This window comes from Mus pahari, chromosome 18 (assembly GCF_900095145.1).
Source record: "Mus pahari chromosome 18, PAHARI_EIJ_v1.1, whole genome shotgun sequence".
Classification (NCBI taxonomy): domain Eukaryota; kingdom Metazoa; phylum Chordata; class Mammalia; order Rodentia; family Muridae; genus Mus; species Mus pahari.
Window position 1 is genome coordinate 49,137,476 of NC_034607.1, and position 22,090 is coordinate 49,159,565.

At 46.7% G+C, this 22,090-nt stretch overlaps 1 protein-coding gene across 6 annotated transcripts in view; it reads left to right on the forward strand.

Moving 5' to 3' along the window:
• Eml4 (EMAP like 4) overlaps window positions 1-8,035 on the forward strand; it is a 133,825-nt gene extending 125,790 nt beyond the window's left edge. For 5 of the 6 annotated variants that reach the window (XM_021217525.2, XM_029531628.1, XM_029531630.1 and 2 more), the window contains 4 exons: window positions 999-1,086; window positions 1,567-1,665; window positions 4,696-4,826; window positions 5,357-8,035. In XM_021217525.2, coding sequence (XP_021073184.1) covers window positions 999-1,086; window positions 1,567-1,665; window positions 4,696-4,826; window positions 5,357-5,803 — 765 coding nt within the window. In that variant the 3' untranslated portion in view covers window positions 5,804-8,035. The remainder of the gene's footprint in view (window positions 1-998; window positions 1,087-1,566; window positions 1,666-4,695; window positions 4,827-5,356) is intronic. The other variant, XM_029531629.1, reaches the window with a different exon arrangement.
• The last annotated feature ends 14,055 nt before the right edge of the window (window positions 8,036-22,090 follow it).

Here is a 22,090-nt window from a genome sequence, read left to right on the forward strand (position 1 = left end):
TGGTCTACAAAGTGAGTTCCAGGACAGCCAGAGCTACACAGAGAAACCCTGTCTCAAAAAAACCTAAAAAAAAAAAAAAAAAAAAAAAAAAAAAACCTATCTTGAGACACAGTGAATTTATTAACTTAAAACACTGTATGCAAGAAGCTTTTAATTCCAAAAGTACAAAATTTGACTAGATGAAGCAAGTAAGCGTGTGTCTGTCAACGTTGACAAAGCAGGAGATCTCTATGACTTACCTGATTTATTGGGATTTGTCAAATGCTTCCATGTGAAGCTAACAGTCAAGTATTTAGTAGTGTTTGTTGTTTTAATTTCCAGTGTTACTAAAAGCCAAGCAGCAAAATACTAACATTTTCCTATTTAAGGAAAGTTTTGAAGAATCAGTGATTAACTTGGGTCCAGCTGTTCTGCAGGAATGCAATGTCGGGGTCACTTGCCCCTACCCAGAACATTCTTTGGAGACAGGAATTTTCCTAGGAGAGTTTCATTTTGACTATTTATAGGGAGCACATACAGCCCAGGGAAACTTCTGTGTATATAACCTGTGACAGAAGTGCCATTCCCAAGACTGGCATCACTCTAATCGGGACGTAGGATGAATGCATTAAAGGCAGGCCTGGTAGTACACAGCATCATCTGAGCTGGGAGCTTAAGAGTCCTTGGGACTCCCTAGCAGAGGTGGAGGGTACTTGTTTCTGGTGTGTAGGTAGAGACGCCAGCACGTTTCACCCAGGTTCCAGGAACGTGGTAGTTTTCCTGTTGTGTGCAGCTCTTTGAACACCACAATCCTGCCAAATTCTTCTATCACTGGTTCTCTTGACATACCTGTGTCTACTGCATCCTCAGCTTCTAACAGGACAGGGTAAGAACCAGGTATGGACCCTTTGGGCCCTGGGCTGTGATGCTCTCATCCCTTAGGATTCCTGGTACATGTTAGTAAAGTAGGAAATTGTCATTCAAAACTCTAAATGCTTTCTTTATTAATCTTTTCTTAGGGACATTCTAGCTACATCACACACCTTGACTGGTCCCCAGACAATAAGCATATAATGTCTAACTCGGGTGACTACGAGATATTGTACTGTAAGTATGAAAAATCATATATGGGCTCAGATGTATTTGTCAAGCACTGCTGTACAGGCTACATGGAATGCCAACTCTGAGGAGTGCATGCTGGCCTCTGACTTACAGCTTCCGTGAGTCTCACATGCAAGCCTCCTCTGCAAGAAAGCAATGCATTGATTTAATGGTGTGGAACTGAGCAGACGTTGCCATGAGAGGTCTTTCTGTGAACCTGATAGTACAGCTCTACATGGTTTCATTTAACAGCTTTTCCTGGAGGCAGGGCAAATGTTATGGGTGAGCCTTTATGCTTCCATAGAAAAGATTAAAACTTCTGTGGGAAACACTTTGTAATTCTGCAAGGTCCTGCTAAGCACGTTCTTTTCCTTTTTAAATGAATCTTAAATGTCTTTAAACATGACTAGTTTGAATCAAGATGCACTTTCAGATACATTTGTACACAGCATTATTATTATACTTTTTGTTTCTAAATTTCTAAAGGGGACATTGTAAATGGCTGCAAACTAATCAGGAACCGATCAGATTGCAAGGACATCGATTGGACAACATACACCTGTGTGCTAGGCTTCCAAGTCTTTGGTAAGAAAATTACAGCTAATGTGAAAAATGTGTGTGTGAGCTTTTTATACATCATTTTTACCAGGTAAATTGATAAAAGAAAGCTATTAGCCAGGCTTGATGGCACACTCCTTTAACCCCCCCCCCCCAACATTTAGAAGGCAGATAGGTGTATCTCTGAGAGTTTGAGGCCAGGCAAGACTATATAGTAAGACTCTTTCAGATTCAGAGAAACTAAATGTACTGACTCTGGTGGTTTGAATATGCTTGTCCCAGAGAATGGCACCATTAGGATGTGTGGCCTTATTGGAGAAAGTGTGTCACTATGGGGGTGGGCTTATAAACCCTCCTCCTAGCTGCAGGAAGTTAGTCTTCTCCAAGCAACCCTCAGATGAAGATGTAGAACTCTCAGCTCCTCTGGCTCCATGCCTGCCTGCACACTGCCATGCTTCCCAGCATGATGATAATGCACTGAATTTCTGAACCTGTAAGCCAGCCCCAATGAAATGCCCTTGTAAGAGTTATCTTATCTTGGTCATGGTGTCTGGTCACAGCAGTAAAACCCTAAGGTACTGACTGAACCAATATGAGATTGGTCTCTGCAGAGTCCTAAACTTTCTGTCTCGACAGAAAGGAGTTGACACAAAGGGGTAAAACACCTTCCAGTATTTCCCAAAAGTGGGTTTGAAGTTTTCAAATTAGTAAAGACGTACTAAAAAATAGCATTATTGAGATCTCGTCACATATTGATTGGTGACAAATCAATATGACATATCAAAATCACATATTGATTGGCATACAAACCAGTGGTTTTCCCAAACCCACGGTCATGGACTTGTTGTGCTTTGATCTTGCAGCATTTTCCTCATCTCCAAGGAACCTTCAGCATTTGTCATGTCAGGGCACCCTCTATCCCAGTGTTCTCAGTCTGTGGGTCATGAGCCCTTAAGGAGTCAGCAACCCTTTCATAAGTACCCTATCATAAATAAGTATCAGATATTCACATTATGATTCCTAACAGTAGCAAAATTAGTTATGAAGTAGCAATGAAATAGCTTTATGGTTGGGGGTCACCCCATAGTGAGGAAGAGCCACAGCGTTAGGAAGGTTGAGAACCACTGCTCTACCCAGCCCAGCAGCCAGGACACATCTGCTTTCTCTGTCAGTTCCCTGCTCTGGATAGTTCATAGAAATGTACACATACAACTGCGGTCTGTTGACAGTGGCTGCGCTCAATGCCATAAAACTTAAGAATCATCTGGCGCAGGCCAGTGGTGCACACCTTTAATCCCAGCACTTGGGAGGCAGAGGCAGGCAGATTTCTGAGTTGTAGTCTAGCCTGGTCTACAGAGTGAGTTCCAGGACAACCAGAGCTACACAGAGAAACCCTGTCTTGAAAAAGAAAAACAAAAAAATCATCTAGAAACTGGAGAGATGACTTAGTGGTTAAGAGAACTGACTGCTCATCCAGAGGTTCTGAGTTCAATTCCCAGCCCTTACACCTGGTATGCCTAAAGACAGCAACAGTGTACTCACATACAATAAATAAATCTTTAAAAGCTCCCCTGGTGTGTAGCGAGGCTCTGGCACCCTTCTGTATGAGTGGGCGAGACAACATTTTGTTCATCCCGTCATCAGGCAGGCCGTTTCCCTCTCAACTATCATCATAATGATGCTGTGCACATGGACAGTATCTACAGACAAGGCTTCATTTCTCGGGCACTATACTACAGTGTGGTGCTGCCGTTCTGTGGCTTTGGAGGGACCACTGCTATGTAACTGTGCCATGACATTCCACTGGTGTTTAGTGTCCTTGCACTTTTTTTTTTTTTTTTTTTTTTTTTTTTTGCTTATGGCCATTCAGTTGTCTTTGTGCCATTTTTAAAAATATTAAGGTGATTTTTAGCCGATTATTATTTAAAGATAAAAGTTAGGGATTATAGGGCTGAGGAGATGGCTTATTTGGCAAAGTGCTTGCAGTGTAAGCATGAGGACCCAAGTTCAGACTTCTGGCTAACATGTAAAAACCAAATATAGATAGTAGCCTGAACTGTAATCCCATCAACAGAGAGGTAGAGATTTATGTATAAAGAACATTTTGCTTGCATGTATGTAAATGTGCCATCTGCATGTCTGTGGGGGCCAGAAGACATTGACTGACTCCTCTGAAGCTGGAGTTAAAGATGATTGTGAGCCACCATGCAAGTATCGGTCCCAAACCCATTCCTGCGGAGGAGCAGTCAGTGCTTAACAACGATCTCCCAACACTGACTGACCCTGTCTTAGTGGACCAAGGCAGAGAGGGACGGAGTAAGACTCCCAGCATCTTCCTGTGGCTTTGTGTCTACTGCCCCCCCGACACACTCATAAGTGTGTAATAATCAAATTTACCACCTCCCCCCAAAATGAATTTGTTCTCAGGACTAGCAAGGTGGACTCCCGAGTTACAAGCTCTGTGGCTTAGAATGGTTACTCTGTCCCAGGGATCTGTGATCACCAGGCACACACGTGGTGTGCTTATCCATATGTAAGCAAACACTCATACACACAAAAAATACAATGAGCCCAAAAAATGACTGAGTAGGATTCAGCCATAGGAAGTCGGTATCTCAGCTCCAATTTCCACAGTTTCCGTCTGGCCTAAAAGAAGCTTGTCCACTTAGACCATGATGACCCCACCTCAGAGTAATGGGCTAAGTGTATTTGGTATGCCTTCTCTTCTAACAATTCTGTGGGATATAGCACACTAAAGTAATGTCTGCCTAGGCCCTTCCATGAGAACATTTTTTGAAGGCACCACCCACCTCCCTGGAAGGGAGCATTTAGTCCCCCCTTTGCTGACAGAGCGGCTCTGCTTTCCTCTCTCTGAGAGGAACTGATGACTTCTAAGGAACTTGTTGTGAAGCAGGTCGTGGTGAGGCTAGTTTCTTGGCACCACCTGTTGCTTCTTGCTGACTAGGATTGTCTCTGTGCTGCTTGGCTTGAGGTGGTTGGGTGCATGTAATGTCAGTTATGTTTTCAGGCCAATGTTATCTATTCATGTTTCTCTAGGGGTCTGGCCGGAAGGATCCGATGGAACAGACATCAACGCACTGGTTCGATCCCACAATAGAAGAGTTATTGCGGTGGCTGATGATTTCTGTAAAGTTCATCTCTTTCAGTATCCCTGCTCCAAAGCCAAGGTCAGCTCTCTTGGTGATGTGCTGCACACCCTTGCACAGCTTCCCCCTTTGTCACGCTAGAGGATGGGCGATTCTTAGTGTCCTGTTCTGTTTCTGAGTCGGGGTCTTTTAGCCCTGAGTTCACAGCACCACTCCTGCCTTTGACTCACAGGTTCTGCCATTGCAAGAGTGCACTTCCAGGCTCTCATTCCTTTTAAAGAAATAATAAAAGAGGCCGGGCATGGTGGCGCATGCCTTTAACCCCATCACTCGGGAGGCAGAGGCAGGCGGATTTCTGAGTTGGAGGCCAACCTGGTCTACAGAGTGAGTTCCAGGACAGCCAGGGCTATACAGAGAGACCCTGTCTCGAAAAACAAACAAACAAAAAGAATAAAAGGAAGATCTTCCCTGGTCCATTCCTCAGTTCTGCTGTCTTGTAGCACAGATATAAATGAACCTGTTTTCATAATCTGACTTAATCTCCCTGGTCATTTCTATTGCTGTGAGCAGGCATGTAAAAAATGAGTTTAATTTTCCCATCTATTTTATAGGCTCCCAGTCACAAGTACAGTGCCCACAGCAGCCATGTGACCAACGTCAGTTTTACTCATAATGACAGTCACCTAATTTCAACTGGTGGGAAGGATATGAGCATCATTCAGTGGAAGCTTGTGGAAAAGTTACCTTTGCCTCAAAACGAGGTCATAACAGACACCAGTGCAACCAAACCCCCTGCCTCTTCCTTGGAAACTGCCAGGCCGTCTAACCCTCCTCCCCAACCATTCACTGGGACTGAAGAGGAAAGTAGAATGGACAGCTCCCCCACGCTTGTGGAGAACAGCCTGGAGCCGATGGCAGAGCCCAGCGAGGAACAGAGCGAGTGGGGGAGTGAAGACCTCGGTGTGGTGATCGATGAAGAGCCTGCTAGTGAGTTAGATGAGAAGCAGGGAGCAACTGAGCTGCCTGAGGAGGAGCGAAGCACAACACCCCTGTGCTGAAACCCAGGCTGCAGGGCTCCTCTGCCGCACGTGACCCCGTGATGTGATGGGGCCAGGTAGCAGGGCGGGCAGTGGTGGGGTCGCTGTGGATGGAGGTTTGTTTCCCATGAGATCGGACACTCTCTGGCAGTCCGATATGCCATCAGTGAGCTAGAGCAATCCAGGAGACTGTTTGGTAGATGTTGACAACTTAACCAAACTTGAACAGCAGGAGGAGACTGGCAGGTGAGTGTGTCCGAAACACCCACGTGTGTGAGGTGCAGTTACTGGAAACAAAACTGCAGCTGCACCCATTGGAAGAAACCTGTTCTCTGAATGCGATTTCCTCTCAACAGCTGGAGGCCTCTCAGGCATCATCGCTTGCTTGGCTGCTGGCTCAAGCTGCCAATTTTTTTCCTGATGCAAAAAATGAAAGCAGGAAAAAGTACTCTTTGTGATACTGTCCCACTCAGATGTCTAACGGGAACTTCTTAATTAAGGGGAATTTAGTGTTGCCGAGTGCGATGGTGTTGTCTTTCCGTGGGCTGTTGCATTTTCTTACACTACCCGAGATGTCCAGACGTGCTTGGTAGGAGGCTACTCTCTAGGTGCTGCCTTTCTAAGTTCTGACGAGGAACAGTCCTCAGTGGCTTGTGTACAGATTGCTTTATCCCAGAAGCAAGCCTTGGTTTGTTGAAGAGCTTTTAATGTATAGTAAACCATGATTCTGAGAGAATCGATTCTCCAAGGAGTCCTTCACTGGCCTACATTCTCTAATGTTGGGCATTCAAGGGAATAGAAGAAAACAAACCGCATGCCTTTAACAGATGAACTGTAATGATGACCTGCTAACTGTTGCTAGCCTTCAGCATTATCTGTTCCCTCACACAGTCGCTAAATGGTCAAATTGGTGCTTGAAATTCATTGGTCTAGTTGTAATTTTTATACAAATGATACCAAGAGATGTCTCTTTTACAGAAGTGTAATGGTCACAGTGCTGTGTATAGACTGCACCCCTTGCAGATGCGCGGTCTGTGGGCATTTCCTTCTGTGAGCCTTGCAGCCCTTGTATGGCTGGCTTTGGTCTGGGCAGTGCATGTGTGTTAATATACATGGGCAGGTTGGGCTTTTCTAAGTTTTGTCAGATAACTATTTTCCTAAGTATGTATTCCCTACTTCAGTGATTGACAAGTGTGCATTTCCTATGTTTGTTTATACTTTGAGTGCAGAACTATTTTTTTTAACTTCCTACATTGTTCCTACTTTTTTGTTGTTGGATTATGTAACTTTTCCTAAGTTCAGAAGTCTTAAGTGTGCAAGCGTTTATGTGATTGTGCCATTCCAGAGTGCATCAGAACTGTCATTCCCTTCCAGTACTTCTCAGGAGTAACATATCAGGTATGTCATCATTGCTTGGAACCGTGAACGAACGCTCCCGTGAACACCAAGGACACTCAACACTATTCACACGCTGTGCAGAGGGTGTGTGGAGGGACAACAGAGAGCAGTGTATCTGAGTAAGATGCACACATCGAAGTGCGTTCAGTGAAAGTCTGCGTCTAGGTATATATGTCCGTGCAGCTCTCTCCTTTTGTTTACAGCTTTTTTTAATTAAGTGGAAAAATAAAAAATAAAAAAAAAAACCTCACCTCAACATAGCTCTCTTCCAAAGAGGAGATTTCAAGCCACCTGACTTCTTCAGTTCAGTCTTTACCCAGTGTCAGAGCGCACAGCTTCAGGCACCTCTGCCCAACAGCTAGCAGTGGAGATGAAATCAAGGCCTTGCAAAGTGGATACTAGGAGATGAACAAGCAATTGGAGGAGAAGAACATGTGCTTCTTTCAGTGCCTGGAGGATGCGGCTCTCCACACGCAGGGACTTTATTTGGGGACATCTGTCACCTTTGGGGTTGCCATGTACAATGAGATTTATAATCATGATCCTCCTGGGTGGTAGTTCCAAAGACACTACTAATGTGCAGAGGGCACTCCAGCCTCGAGTGCGCACTGCTAATGTGCAGAGAGCGTTCCAGCCTCTGGTGCTGGCAACTACTGTTTCCTGTCAGTCAGATCTGTGATAATGGTTGGAAGGATGTGGGATTATGAAACTGTTTTTGTTTTGTTGTGGTTTTTTTGTTTTGTTTTTAGAAAACTTGTGAATGAAAATGAACCCAAGTGTTTCACGTGAAGATGAGCCATTTCTATCATGCATTCCGATGTCATGGCAGAAATTTTTGAAGATAAAAAAAATAAGATAATCAAAATGTTTCCTTTGCCTTTGTTTGGTCTTGGTTTCAGAGACAGTCTCGCTATGCATTCTAGGCTGGCCTTAAACTTGCGGCAATCCTCTTGCCTCAGCCTGGAAGGTTATTACAGGCATGGCCCTTGTTTTTACATGTATCCTAAGTTGGCTTCTTCTGGTACTTTCTGTGACTGTCCAGATATCACAAGGTAGAGTAGTGGAGGAGGAGACTCCAGTTGACTGCTGTTGTGGACAAACTCCTGGTAGCAAGAAACCTCAAGCCAGCAGAGGAACTTGCTTCTGAAAGATGCCCCCTGGTCAGTAGGGAACAGTGCAGCTTCCGCTTGCTTCCTCTCTGTGATGTTGCTAATGTCTAACACTGGCTGGTCCTGGTAATTACCCAGTAACCTACCTGACCTGGCTACCTCCTGTTGCTGGTGTTTGAAGGCCTGCAGTCTCCCTGTGACTCGGCAGTACACAGCCTCCGTACAAGCTGACTACAGCATTTATAGTCATGGAAATAAGGGGGAGGGGGTCTGGTAGTTATCTTAGCTCGATAACTGCACATTCACAGCTGTTCATACAGACTCAGCCATGAGAGGACTCCCTTTTTTAATCAGGTGTGGTGACAGACACCTTTAATCCCAGGGCTGGGGAAGCAGAGACAGTTCCAGTCAGTCCCTGTAAGGTCAAGGCCTGCGGGGGCTATATTACCATGACCCTTCCTCAGAAAAGGAAAGGGGAAGCCCCCATTTCAGCTGGACAGAATGCCTAGAGCATCAAAATTGAATAAGTGAAATGACTGTATAGAACAGAAACTGTAGAACAGAAACTGTAGGGGAATCTATTGACTTTTCAGAGCATTGAGGTTGCTGTGGCTACATAGTTTACAGGAGCTGTCTCCTGCTTTAGAGCAATTACATGTGTGGGGTTTTTATGGCGAGGGGTAGTTTTGAAGTTTGGTATATATATGTTTTGTTTGTTTTACTTTTGGACATTTCTCCTGGAAGCCCAGGCTGACATTAACATTGTCTCGGCCTCCTGAGTGCTTGGATTGCAGGCATGCACCACCACACGAGTGAGTGACTGCTGTGGAGGAAGACCTGCTGAAGGCTGACTGGGCCATACCCACCTCAGCCATCAGCTCCTGTGGAGGGAGCCTTAGCTGAAAAATCAAGGCAGGGCAACCAGCCCAACTTAGCAAGGGTCATGCCAGGACTGCACACTTCAGGCCCAAGACATCAGAGAAAGCCTACACAGGAACAAGGAGGTTCTAACAGGGTCAGGCTCTGATACTGCAGAGGAAATGAGAGGAACCAAGGAGGGAGCCACCTTCAGTCTCCTTGCCCAAGAGGATGCATTCCCCACACATGTTACATGCATGCTGCCACTGGTGGGCTCTGCTGCAGAAGTCTGTCCGGGACTGCCCCAAACTCACACCCAAGAGCCTAAGAACACATAGGATCCAGGTGCTTTTCCAAAAACATAGAGGCCGCAGCCTTCCCTCTGAGCTGTCAGATTCACCTTTCACAGAGCTCCTTGAGTTCTTTTCTAGCTTCACCTACCAGTCCCCATAACCGCCAGACTCTTTCAGAACAACTGTCCCATCAATGGTCGTGACCGGCCCCAGAGAGCATCATGAATTCATTAGCCTTTGAAACAGTCCCAAGTCTCATTGTTACCGTTGGATATACCAGGAACAGAAGAGCCCAGTAACATAGATGACCAGTGGCCACCACTTGATGGCTCTGTCCATGCAGCCAGCTCCTTTGCTCCCACCTCCAGATTACACTAAGATTACACTAAGATGGGCAGTTGCTCCTAAGAGACACTAGATGGGTTAGCCAGCTAAAGACAATTTTGAAGAACCCTGTAAAGAAGAGGGCAGACTAGTGATGGCCAGGGGCATGAAGGTGAGCTGGTATTATGACCAAGTCACAGGGACCCCAAAGGCCACCAAGGAGCCAATGATACAAACACATAAGGGCTTTTTTTACGAGCTCATGGGCAAGGTCTTTCACCATCCCTGTCTCTGCGGGTCAGAGTCTAGGAGTGCAGGGTACTTACTGGTAGTTGTAGCAGTTCAGTGGCCATGGAAAACTGGGTTTACCTGAAAGGGGGGCTGTTAATAAGGGATGGGGTGCAAAAGAAGGATGAAACCAAGACAAAGGTTCTGATCAAGGGTCCAGGTTTAATATTCAGCACTGTGTTTATATAGGGAGAACACACAGACCCATTCTTTGTTCTAGCTGGATGGTGTTACAAAGCAAGCTCAGTGGGCAGTCTGCTCCTCTTAAGTTCCTGTAGGAAACTGTAGGAGCCGAGAGGCGGACTCCACCCAGGTCATGTAATCCAATCTAGTAAGCACTCAAGGTCTGTTTAGCCTGCTCAAGGCTGGGGGAAGGGCACAGGTAGTTACAACAAGCTTGGAGAATTTCTATACGGGTCAGCAAGTAAATGTTTTAAAAAATTGCTGGGGCTGGCGAGATGGCTCAGCAGTTAAGAGTGCTGACTGCTCTTCCGAAGGTCCTGAGTTCAAATACCAGCAACCACGTGGTGGCTCACAACCACCCGTAATGAAATCTGATGCCTCCTCACCAGGCAGTGGTGGAGGATGCCTTCTGGAGTGTCTGAAGACAGCTACAGTGTTCTTACATATAATAAGTCTTTTTTTTAAAAATTGCATTTCTGGTGTAATCTGCAGGAACTGAACATGGGCAGAACCACGTGACAAACCGGATGGCTAGGTTACACATGCTCTGCAGGATCTTATCTGTATGTACCTTGACCCTGCTATTGGGATATGTGCTCAAGAGGACTTTGTGGTTTTCTTCCTGGAACTGGAGTTTAGCCCCTGATCTTGCACAAAATGGAGTTTTTTCAAAAACGGAGTTAGTTGGGCTTTTTTATACTGGGACTACAAAAGAGTGGTACCAGTCGGGTGGAGGTAGCACACGCCTTTAATCCCAGCACTTGGGAGGCAGAGAGAGGCAGGCAGATTTCTGAGTTCGAGGCCATCCTGGTCTACAGAGTGAGTTCCAGGACAGCCAGGGCTACACAGTGAGTTCCAGGACAGCCAGGGCTACACAGTGAGTTCCAGGACAGCCAGGGCTACACAGAGAAACCCTGTCTCCTCTCTGCGCTACTCCCTTAGATAGCTTCCCTTTCCTCTCTCTTGTGAGAGTTGGGCAGATCCTAGTCTGTCAAATCTTTCTCTGGTTCATTGTTTTTTCTGACTAGACGTCACTTTCAAAAATGGGTGCTTCCTTATACAAACTAGCTTTACCTCCACTGTTTGAGATTAAAGGTGTGTGCCAAGAGCTAAGGCACACCACAGCTAGAAACAAAGCGGGTTTTTGTTGTTTGGTTGGTAGGTTGGTTTTGTTTTGTTTTTGTTTTTGTTTTTTTCAGTAAACATCATCTTGGAGTTCACAGTGCGATCCTGCATTACATTAGTGGGGCCCTTTTAAAACAAAACCGGGGAGATTGTCTCGTGTAGTCAGGTTGACGCCAAGCTTGTTCTGTAGCTGAAAACAACATGAAAGAGCCTTGTGCTCCCACTGTTCAGTGGGCGCTGAGCTCACAGGCACGTGCTACCAACCACAGGCCTTCTACATGCTTGGCAAGACTTTCTACCAACTAACTGAACTGCACTGACAGCAAAGCCCTTCCATGCCTCTCTGACCCCCGTGTGTCTCTGACCTTGTGCACTGAAGTGCCCTACCCCAGGTCAGATGGCTTGGTGAAACTGGGTGCCATCTGTTGCTTTCCTGCCTGGCTTTGCCATCACAGGTGTCTCAGAGAATTTCTTGCCATAATGGCATCACAAAGGGGTCTAGGAGGTGAACTTCTGAGGTATGACACAGGTCACTGGTGGCAACTGAAGCCCTCTGACCTCATCTGGTCCGTTCCAGTGATACACATTAACTTGTTCTCATCCAAAATGCTTGGGGCCAGAAGTATTTAAAGGTTCAGGTTCTCTTGGGGTTTTTTGTTTGCATACACATAATGAAATATCAATGGATGAGATTCGAGACTAAACTTCTATATACACAGCTGGAAAGTAATTTTATACCTTAAATGTCTGCATCTTGAGTATGGCCTGTCACGTTTGGTCAGGCATGGATGGAGCCTTCCCCCCACTGGTGGCATCATCGTAGGTAGTACTCAAGAAGTTAGAAGTTTCGGAACATTTCAGATTTGCCCAGTCTGGAGCAGTTCCCACTTTCTGCCACAAATGGAGGGGACATGGCCATGGTTGTGCCATGCCACTAGTGAGGCGAGACATCCTTTCTCTTCCCTGTACCTGTTTTGCTCCAAGAGGCACTGTCCACTTCTTATTCTTGGAACCGTCTCCTAAAGCCACCCCTGGCCCTGCTTTCCTAAGTGCCTGGGCTGAGCCATCTTCCTTTTTTGAGAACTAATCAAATGAAGGAGGAAGAAGGATGAGCAGCCTCATGAGGCTCTGCATCACTGAAAAGAGACTGCCAGCTTTCCCCCAAGTGACTGTGTTGCAGGAATAAAATCTGTTTTCATGTGACCTACTGTTCACTGCCCCAGTGTATCTCATCACCAGAATCATTAGCAAAAATGTTTGCTGGGCCTTGACATTTTCCATTTAGAAGAGGAATTAATTCTGAACAGAGCCGAGAATCCCCTTAGTAGGAAGAGACACAATCCCAGAATCCTCCACCCCCAGATAGTAGATCAGCCCTCTGCCTGGGGGTGGATGAGGAATCTGACAGAAAAATCTAACCAGTCCCACCATTATGTCATGCCGTTGCTGTCTGTAGAAATCACTAGATCTCTGTCACCAAGTGAGCCTTCTGACCATAGTGACAGAGACCCAGCTTCAGCTGCAGTAATTACTTGGACCCTGTAGAAGTATTGCCTGTGGTAGATGGAGGTGCTTCCTCAGCTTCTGGCCCCATGAGAAAAGAGCAATAAAGAAAGTTTGGGGCTCTGCCTTGGTCTGCTCAGGCAAGGCCCGGCCTCTGTGGCCATGAATGAATGGCATTAGGGACCTGAAAAGCTGTCCCCTTGGGAGCACAACAGTGTCTGTCCTGGACAAGCAACGGGACACGTTGTTAGGAACTCCAGGAGAGGCCACAGCTGGCTCCAGTAATGAAGCTGCCATTCACAGTCAACAAAGCTGAAGTCATTTCCCTGGGAAACACATTAAGATAGAAGAGTTTATTAAATCATAGTAGTCGATTCCCTTTTTTTTGTTAAACATTAACGAAGTTAAACACCGAGATCTGTCTAAGGAGGCGCTGAGGAAGCCAGATACAACACACAGGAGACTTCATGGATACACCTTCTCCCTGCGGATCTCAGCAACTGCTTGCCCACACTTTCTTTCCTCGGACCATATGCAGTTTAAACAGTGACACCTCTTCCATTCTAAGGCCTTGGCCCCACCTCTGTCTGGAGAGCTGGGGGGGGGGGTCACACCAGGCCGGATCATCACTCCATGAGCTCTGGAGGCAGAGAAAAGGTCCCCATTCTGTCTCTACTACCCCACAACAGAATCAACGATGGCAGTGTAGTGTGTGCCTTGGAGGGCACTGGCTATGGGGATGGAACAAGTCCCTCAGCACAGAGTTGGGGGTACCTATCCCCAGGTAACCCCAGATTTGCTTACTGAAGACCTGCAGAAAAGGACAGATAGGGGCGCCCCAGGAAGAAGCACAGAAGACGACTTGTGGAGAGACATCGTAGGGAGCCAGAGAATCGACGAGGAAAGTTGAGCCAAGGCTTCACAACCCAACATCTGGATCAGCTGGTAGCACTGTTGTGCACTCAAGCTTCCGAGCATGGAGACAGAGGCAGAACTGGATCCTCCGATAGAGTCAGGCTGCTTGCTCCAGTCACCAACCTCAGGCCACTCTGAGGTTCCTCCGGACCTAAGGCACCAGAAGCCAGGGAGGGAGAGGAGACACTCCGGCAACTTGTTCTTCACCCTGTGCACCACCCACATACACATAATCATTCATTTTAAAAGCCTACCACATATAGCTGCCTTCCTGAGCCACTGTACCAGGACTCAGGATCTCAGCAGCCGAGAAGGGCCAGTGTTTCATGGGCCTCATGAGTTCTAGGGGCCTGGAGCTCACCTTGAGGAACCCTGTGTTGGCATGAGTTATAACACATTGGATCTATAATCAACTGGAAAGAGACGGAAGTAAACTGTGCTTGATAACCAGGAGTCCCGCGGTGGGCGCACAGAAGCTCCTGTGTCTTCGGCTGTGGACACTACATCCAGCCCCCAGACCCCAGGCAAGGTCACCAGCATTCAAGAATGAGCACTCATAAAGGCTCAGAGTGAGCAAGGCGTGCCTCGAACCACACAGCATCCTCTCCATCTGACCTCACAGGGCTTCCTAGACCACCACTAGGCTTGCCTAGGCCACCTCAGCTCTCCCTTCACTTTACCTTAGCCTCTCCCGACACCCCCATGGCCTCAGTCCACGAAGCCCAGTTCTCCCCAGTGTCCGTGAGCAAGTCCCAAAGATGGGAGCTTCAGGCAGCTGGGCATGTACAAAGTTAGAAAACCATTTCCCAAGAACTACTTCAAGGAAGAGATGACACAGCCCCCAAGTATAAACAAAGGCTCCTCTGTCTGTACGATTCTGCCTTAATTAGAATGGCAAGTCATTGAGAGCAATTTAATGTTGGTTCATGAAAGGTTAATGAGATTCATGCTTTGGAAGTGTTGAATACAACACAGACTTAACCAGAAACACAAATCTAACCTTTATTCTCTTTAATTATTCGGTCAGAATAATTTCCTTGGAGCTGGTTTAGTCTCAAGATGGTTCTAATTAAACACCAGTGAACTTTGAAATCAACATCAACTCATTCAGATGCAACTCAATTTTCAAATTAATCTGCTGTGTAACCTGGAGGGTTGGTGGCCTGGTGGGGGAGGGGAGAGGGAGGAAGAGCTTTGAACCACTAGGGTATGCTTGGCTTCAGTCTCCAGTGGCAGAACCCTTCTAGAACCCTCACTTGTACCATACCAAATACAGGCTGGGCTAACCTGTGCCATCAGGTTTGTGGCTCCTGGCCCTGCAGTCCCCACACTCCCTTTGGTTCAACATCTGTCTACTGCCTCCCCTAAACTCAATCCATACCCCCTTTCCTCTTTCCCTCCTTCCCCATTCCCTTATTTCTTCTGCCCTCCTCCACCATCACCCATCTCTGCCCTCCCTCTCTCTTCATCTCAGAGTCTAGCTAGCTGTGCTCTGCATTTTCACAGCTTTTTCCCACTGATGGGAAGCAAGGCCACCATTTCCCATGACCTATGGTGGCTTCAGCTGTGTTCCTACAGAAGGTGACATGTGCAGTGACCAGAGATTCCAATCTGGCAAGTACGTGTTGGGGCTGGGTGGAAGGCCTGTCCTTTGGCCCAGAAGCAAAGCCATGTGATCATGACAAATATCAGTGACCACAGAAAAGGCTGAGGCGAGGGAAGGCAGCGCCCTGGGTGGGCTGTTCAGAACACGAGGAAAAAGATGTTATCTGAGGAATGCTTCTAGACACCCTGCGTGGCCCTTGTGGGCCATTAGTGTTTTGCAACAGTCCCCTAGGCAATCCTGTAACAGACTTTGGAACAGAACAAGCAGAACAAAGCCGGAGGCAATGCCACCTTCCAAGCCACACACAGACCAGAATGACAGCAGCCAGCGGCAGAGAACTATATTTCATCCAGTCCCTTCCTAACATAGAAGAATCTAATGCAACCCGACTTCCCCAGCACACGAGCCCAAGGCTTCCCCCCATCAGGTAGGTTTCCCCCACAGACTGTATGTAGCCTTCTGTGAGCAAACCCCCTCGGGCATTTGATACTCCACACACCAGCACTACAAGCACCCACACACAAGACCCCCTACAGGGTGGGTTCTGGCCATGTGTTCTCAGAAGCCCACAGCTGAAAACAGGCCCAGAAATTATTTTTAAGGACACTTCTTTCCATCCGTCTCTGGGATTGCTTATCTAAGGCTGCCATCTGGCTCACTTCTGAGGCTCAAGCATTCGGTAGGTCAGGGAAGCAGAAAAGGAGCAAGAATAGACCAGTGAGCCTGGTGGGAGGTGCACCAAGGATAAAAAGACTACACTGTGGTCAGGGTCGGGCTGGACGGCTGTATAGAACAGGAGCAGGAAGCCCCTAAGCCAGGTTCCCAGGCTGCTCAACCGTAGGAAGGGTAATAGAAGCTGAGGACTCAAAAGTATTGCCTTCCTGTGTCAAGCAAAAGGAACCGAAAGACAAATTTAAAATTCTATACATGTGAGTATTTATATGTGTGTATTCATAGGTTATGTGTATGTGGGTATTTACATGTATGTATTCTCTAGACGTGGATATTCATATGTGTGCATTCGTAGGTTATGTGTATGTGGGTATTTACATGTATGCATTCTCTATACATGTGGATATTTGTGTTTTCATAGGTTATGTGTATGTGGGTATTGATATATATGTATTTGTAGGTTATGAAAACTAGATGGAATCATGAGAAGGGAAGAGAGAGCTTAAGTGAGGGACAAATAGGGTAATGAAGATATGTGATGGGATGAAGGATGCATAATGGGAGGGGCTAAGACTAGCTGCTCTTCATCGGACTGAGACTCAGTTCCCTGTATCCACATGGAGGTTCCTAGCCATCTGCAATTCCAGTCCTGGGGGATCTGACGCCCTCTTCTGGCCTCTTCCAGCAACAGGCTCGTATATAGTGCACATACACACAAACACATGCATGCACTCATATACATAAATACTTTTTTTTAAAAAAGAAAGTATATGTGGGAGCTAACTAGAGGAAGGACCAGCTGAAGTTAAAGGGGAAGGAAGGAGGAGGCAGTGTATGACCTATGTGGTAGTTGAATGAAAATGGCCCCAGAAGCCCATAGAGAGTGACATTATTAAGAGATGTAGCCCTGTTGGGGTAGGTGTGGCTTTGTTGGAGGAAGTGTGTCCCTGGAGATGGGCTTTGAGGTCACAGAAGCTCAAGCCTGGCCAGTGTGTCACTCTCTTCCTTTCTGCTGCATGTGGATCCATATGTGGGGACTCTCAGCTCCTGCAGCATGTCACCATGCCTGCCCACATGTCACCATGCGTGCCTGCATGTCACCATGCTTCCCACCTTGATGATAATGGATTAAAAAAACAAACAAACAAACAAATAAATCTGAATGGTAAGCCAGCCCCAATTAAATGTTTTCCTTTATTAGAGTTGCCTTGGTCACGGTGTCTCTTACAGCAAAGGAAACCCCAAGACAATGCCATAATGAAGCCCACAGCCCAAGATTTTTTTTTAAAGATTTATTTATTTATTTATTATGTGTAAGTGCACTGCAGCTGTCTTCAGACACTCCAGAAGAGGATATCAGATCTTGTTACGGATGGTTATGAGCCACCATGTGGTTGCTGGGATTTGAACTCCAGACCTTCGGAAAAGCAGTCAGGCACTCTTACCCACTGAGCCATCTCACCATCCCACAGCCCAAGATTTTAGGGTCAACTTAAAACTTTGCCATCTTTTAAGGGTACCCTTGCTTGGACACCCATGGGGTCTTAATACATCCTGGAACTGAAGTGGGAAAAATACCACTTGAAAAGTGAAGGCCACATTGAAGAGTTGGTTAGCATCTAGCCTAACATATGACCTGGGGAAAGAGTCAAGAGACTGAAGGTCCAAACTCTGTTAAGGAGCAGCTCATCCGACAGCAATGAGAGAACCTTGTCTGGGAGCCCAGCAACCAACCTGGCAAGAAGCCAAAGCTTGTGGAGTGGCTCTGAGCCTATAATTAGGAACAAGAACGGGAAGCATCCATCCTGCTTTGGTCCTGTGTCCTCAGATTGCCGACTGCTCAGTGAAGACCCCCGATAGGCCAATAAGGCGTCCTAGACTGGGACTTAGAGCTGGGTTCTGCTGGCTGGACAGCCATTTCCACACGTGAGAGATGAGAAAGAGAGCCCAGCCTGCTGACAGAGCATCAGCTAGCGGCACAGCCAAGGCACACCACAAGGGACAACTGCCTTATCCGGAACACAGCCCTTATGGCATTGGGTATGACGGATTTACTGACACAGGTGACACTAGAGATTGTCCATGAAGAAGTCAGCTCAAGGAGCTAGTGACCCTTTCAGCAACATCGAGCAGCTCTCCAGAGTCGAGTCGACAAAGCATGGAAATGTTCACGAAAGCAGAAACACAACTTAGCTCTCCACGAGAAAGTGAATTCAAAACATTAAAGACAGTCAATGTCACTAACTACAATAAGAGGGCAATTTAAACCACAAAGACGTTTTACTATATCTCACATTGGTAAACATCCAAAAGGGAAATGCTGTACTGGCAAAGAGGGTCAGGAATTCTCATGACCTAGACATGAACCAGCCCCATCTCTCGGCCCGAGACCTCGCTTCCAGAAGTCATGCCTCTGATGTGTGTTCATCGGTGTAGCAGACACCAGCCAGAGAAGGTGGTGCAGGGCTAACGAGAAAACCCAAGACCTGCATGTTTGGTTACTTTTCTGATGCTATGAGATGCCATGACCAAAAGCAACTTAGGGGGCAGAGTGGTTTATTACATCTAACATGTTGAAGTCCATGATCAAGGGGAGCCAGGGCAGGAGCTGATGTGGAGGCAGTAGAGGCCTACTACTCACTGCCTTGCTCCTCCCAGCTTTCTCAGTCTGCCTGCACACAATCTGAACCATCTGCTCAGGGATGGTACCAACTCACAGTGTGTGGGACCCTCACACCAATCATTTATCAAGCAAATGGCCCACAGGCCAGTCTGATGAAGGCATTTTTTTTTTCAATTGAGGGTCTCTCTTCCGAGATGACTCTAGTTTAAATAAGTAAATAAATAAATGAAATGAAAAAAATAACCAGCACACAATGAGGAGACTAAAGAAAACTGTGATGCATTCGAAAAATGGGGTACAGTCAAGACCACTCTCTAGGTTCGAAGTCAAACCTGAGAGGTACGGTAGCAGTTAGGCAAAAACTAAACAGACAAGATAAATGCATTCACACATATGCACAGCCAACACCTAGTGGCAAGCCAAAGAGAAAAGGAGACAATACAAGATCCACGCGGAGACCATCTTCTGTTGGCCGGTGGAAAGAGTGTCAAACTGAGCTACAGCTGAGCATCAGAATGAATGAACAGATGACTCTCAGAGAATGAAAAAGAAGTTACAGTAAAATCCCTACATGTTCACTGTCACAGGGAATGTACACTGCAACCATGTAGCAGGGGCAACAGCATAGGAACTCACTTTAATTGTTTTTAAAATGTGCCTGTGTGTGTGCGCATGTGAGCACAGTGCCTGCAGAGGCCAGAAGAGGGCGTCTGATCACCTGGAACTGAAATGATAGGTGCTTTGTGAGCCACCTGATTGGATGCTGGCAACCAACTCTGGTCCTCTGCAGGAGTAGTAAATGTTCTTAATTACTGAGCTGTCTCTCAGAAAAAAACCCTTCTTAAAAGGTGACTTACGTGTATTTTATATGTATGAATGTTTTGCCTGATGTCTGTGGAAGCCAGAAGAGGGCATCAGATCCCTGGGAACTGGAATTAAGATTCTCTGTGAGCTGCCACATGGGGCTTTGTAACTGTAGGTTTTTCACCCAAGCCTGAGTTCCTGAATAATGACTTGGGGGGGGGGAGGCTATTTATGAATAAACACCTATACCATAGCTTTGGCTCATTCCCCTGTAACTTATAGAACCCACTTAAAGTATGTCTACCACATGGCTCCCTTAGTTTCCTGTGTCTGGCTTCCTCAGAATCAGGGCAAATCTCCCACCTCTGATTATCTCCCAGAGTTCCAGTCTCTCTACCAGAACTCCCACCTCCTACTTCCTGCCTTCAGGCTTTATTGACAGTTGATGCTTCCACATAATGCACAAGAGATTATCCCTACAGGGCTTAGGAACCAAACCTGGAAGTCCTCTGGGGAAAGACAATATGCATTTTTAACACTAAGCCACCTCTCCTGCCCCAGAAAAAAAAAAAAACACATTTTGCAATTGCTTTAGTAACAATTCGGTCAAAATTCGCTAGAGATCACTAACAACCTGGTTGCTTGAGCATCCGAGCACAGGGTTGTGCCATCTCACATCCCCACAGACAATTTACAATCACAGAGGGAAAAAATTATCTTTGGGGCTCAGAAATCTGTCCAATAACACTGTAAGGAAATGTCCGCTTTCAATCACCAAAACTATAACAAGAACTACCTAATAAGTATGCAAGCTAGGTGTGGTGGCACATGCCTTAATCCCAGCACTCGGGAGGCAGAGGCAGGCAGATTTCTGAGTTCGAGGCCAGCCTGGTCTGCAAAGTGAGTTCCAGGACAGCCAGGGCTATACAGAGAAACCCTGTCTCGAAAAAAAAAACAAAGCAAAACAAACCAAAAAAAGTAGGAAATGCATCCTTTATGAGGGGAGACCATCAAACAAATTCAAGTGGACAGTTGTCCCACAAACAACTTCCCTGGGCTCCTGGGTAACTGTCAGGACACTGGAGAGCCAGTTCGGATTAAAAGAGACTAAGCGGATCTATGAAAATTACAGTTTTAACCGGACCCTGAATTATAAAACAAAAATTCTTACCAACTGGGAGTGCAGGCGCTGCTCCATGCTGTCTTTCAGGCGTGACAGGGCTGTTGCTCAGTTGCTAAACTTCCTTCGCAGACGGAGGGTGAACTAATATCTCCTTCTCTTCTCGATGAGTTTCTTGGGCTTCCTAACAGAGCGTACATAGGTAAGGGGTTACTGCAGGGCTTGTGAGTTGTGGCTACTCCTTTCTCAAAAATGCTGCATTCGGAAAGCCTTTAGTTAGGAGGGACGAGCGCTTTCCCGTGGCTACACAGGAGGAACTTCCCCTCCCCAACCTCCTGAACCTAGATAGTCTAGCTCTTCCCTGGGTGTGAGCAATTAAGGCAGATTTGCATCCGGAGCAGCTGGGTACTCAGGTAAGAGGCTGTGACCTTCCCCACCCTTCCACAGATGTAAACAGGCACCGAGTCCAGCTGGAACACTACTTTTGTAAGTGGGAGTAGTTGGACACCCCAAGATGTTGGTTGCTTGAACTCCCTCTTGAACTCCCCTAAGTTAGACATATTAATTAATTAATGCTCCATCATTCAGAAACAGGAGCTCATGATGCTCTGCCCCCACCTTGCGATTTATAAACAGTCGACAGTGGCCAGAAGGAAAGGACCTGAGTTGCCTCCCTCGGGATATATTGGCAGCTTAATGTAAGGAAATGTGAGGGGATTCAGTCATAGATAGACTGGCTCATGTAGGTCATTAGGGACACTTGGCTAGATCTGGCTGAGGGCCCCATGAATTTCATGCCCTAGAAGACATGTACGAGCGGGGCAGTGGTGGTGCACGCCTTTAATCCCAGCACTTGGGAGGCAGAGGCAGGTGGATTTCTGAGTTCGAAGCCAGCCTGGTCTGCAAAGTGAGTTCCAGGACAGCCAGGGCTACACAGAGAAACCCTGTCTCAAAACCCTCATGTACCACCCAAAATAAGTCAATTCAGCAGGGACTTGGGCACTAGTGTAGGACTTAAGTGGCTTTCCTGAGCCCCATAGTGGGCCATAGTCTTTACAAGGTATAACTGACTTGGGAGGGTTAACAACATTAGGTATGCATTAGGATGGTTTACATTAGTCTGTGTATCAGGTTCATCGAGTACGAAAACAATCAGGAGAGTATGAGAAACAAGAAAGGCAGACATGGGGGGGGGGCTGAGTCACCTGAAAGCAATGTGTTAGTATTGGAGTATGGCGTGGGTCTCTATGGAGAAAAACCAGCAGAAGCCAAAGTCGGTGTTTATGAGTCCCTGGGAGACCTTAAAGGTTGAGCAAAGGTTTAAGGAGTACAAGTGACCCAGCAGTGCAGATAAAACACACTAAATCTGCCCCAGCACCTGCCAGATCACCACCAATGCCTGCTGTGCACTCAGGCACGGCCTAGTACTTTCTGGAGGCCAGACACCCCCTCTTTGTCTTTGGGTACACCCTGACTGGGACACTTTT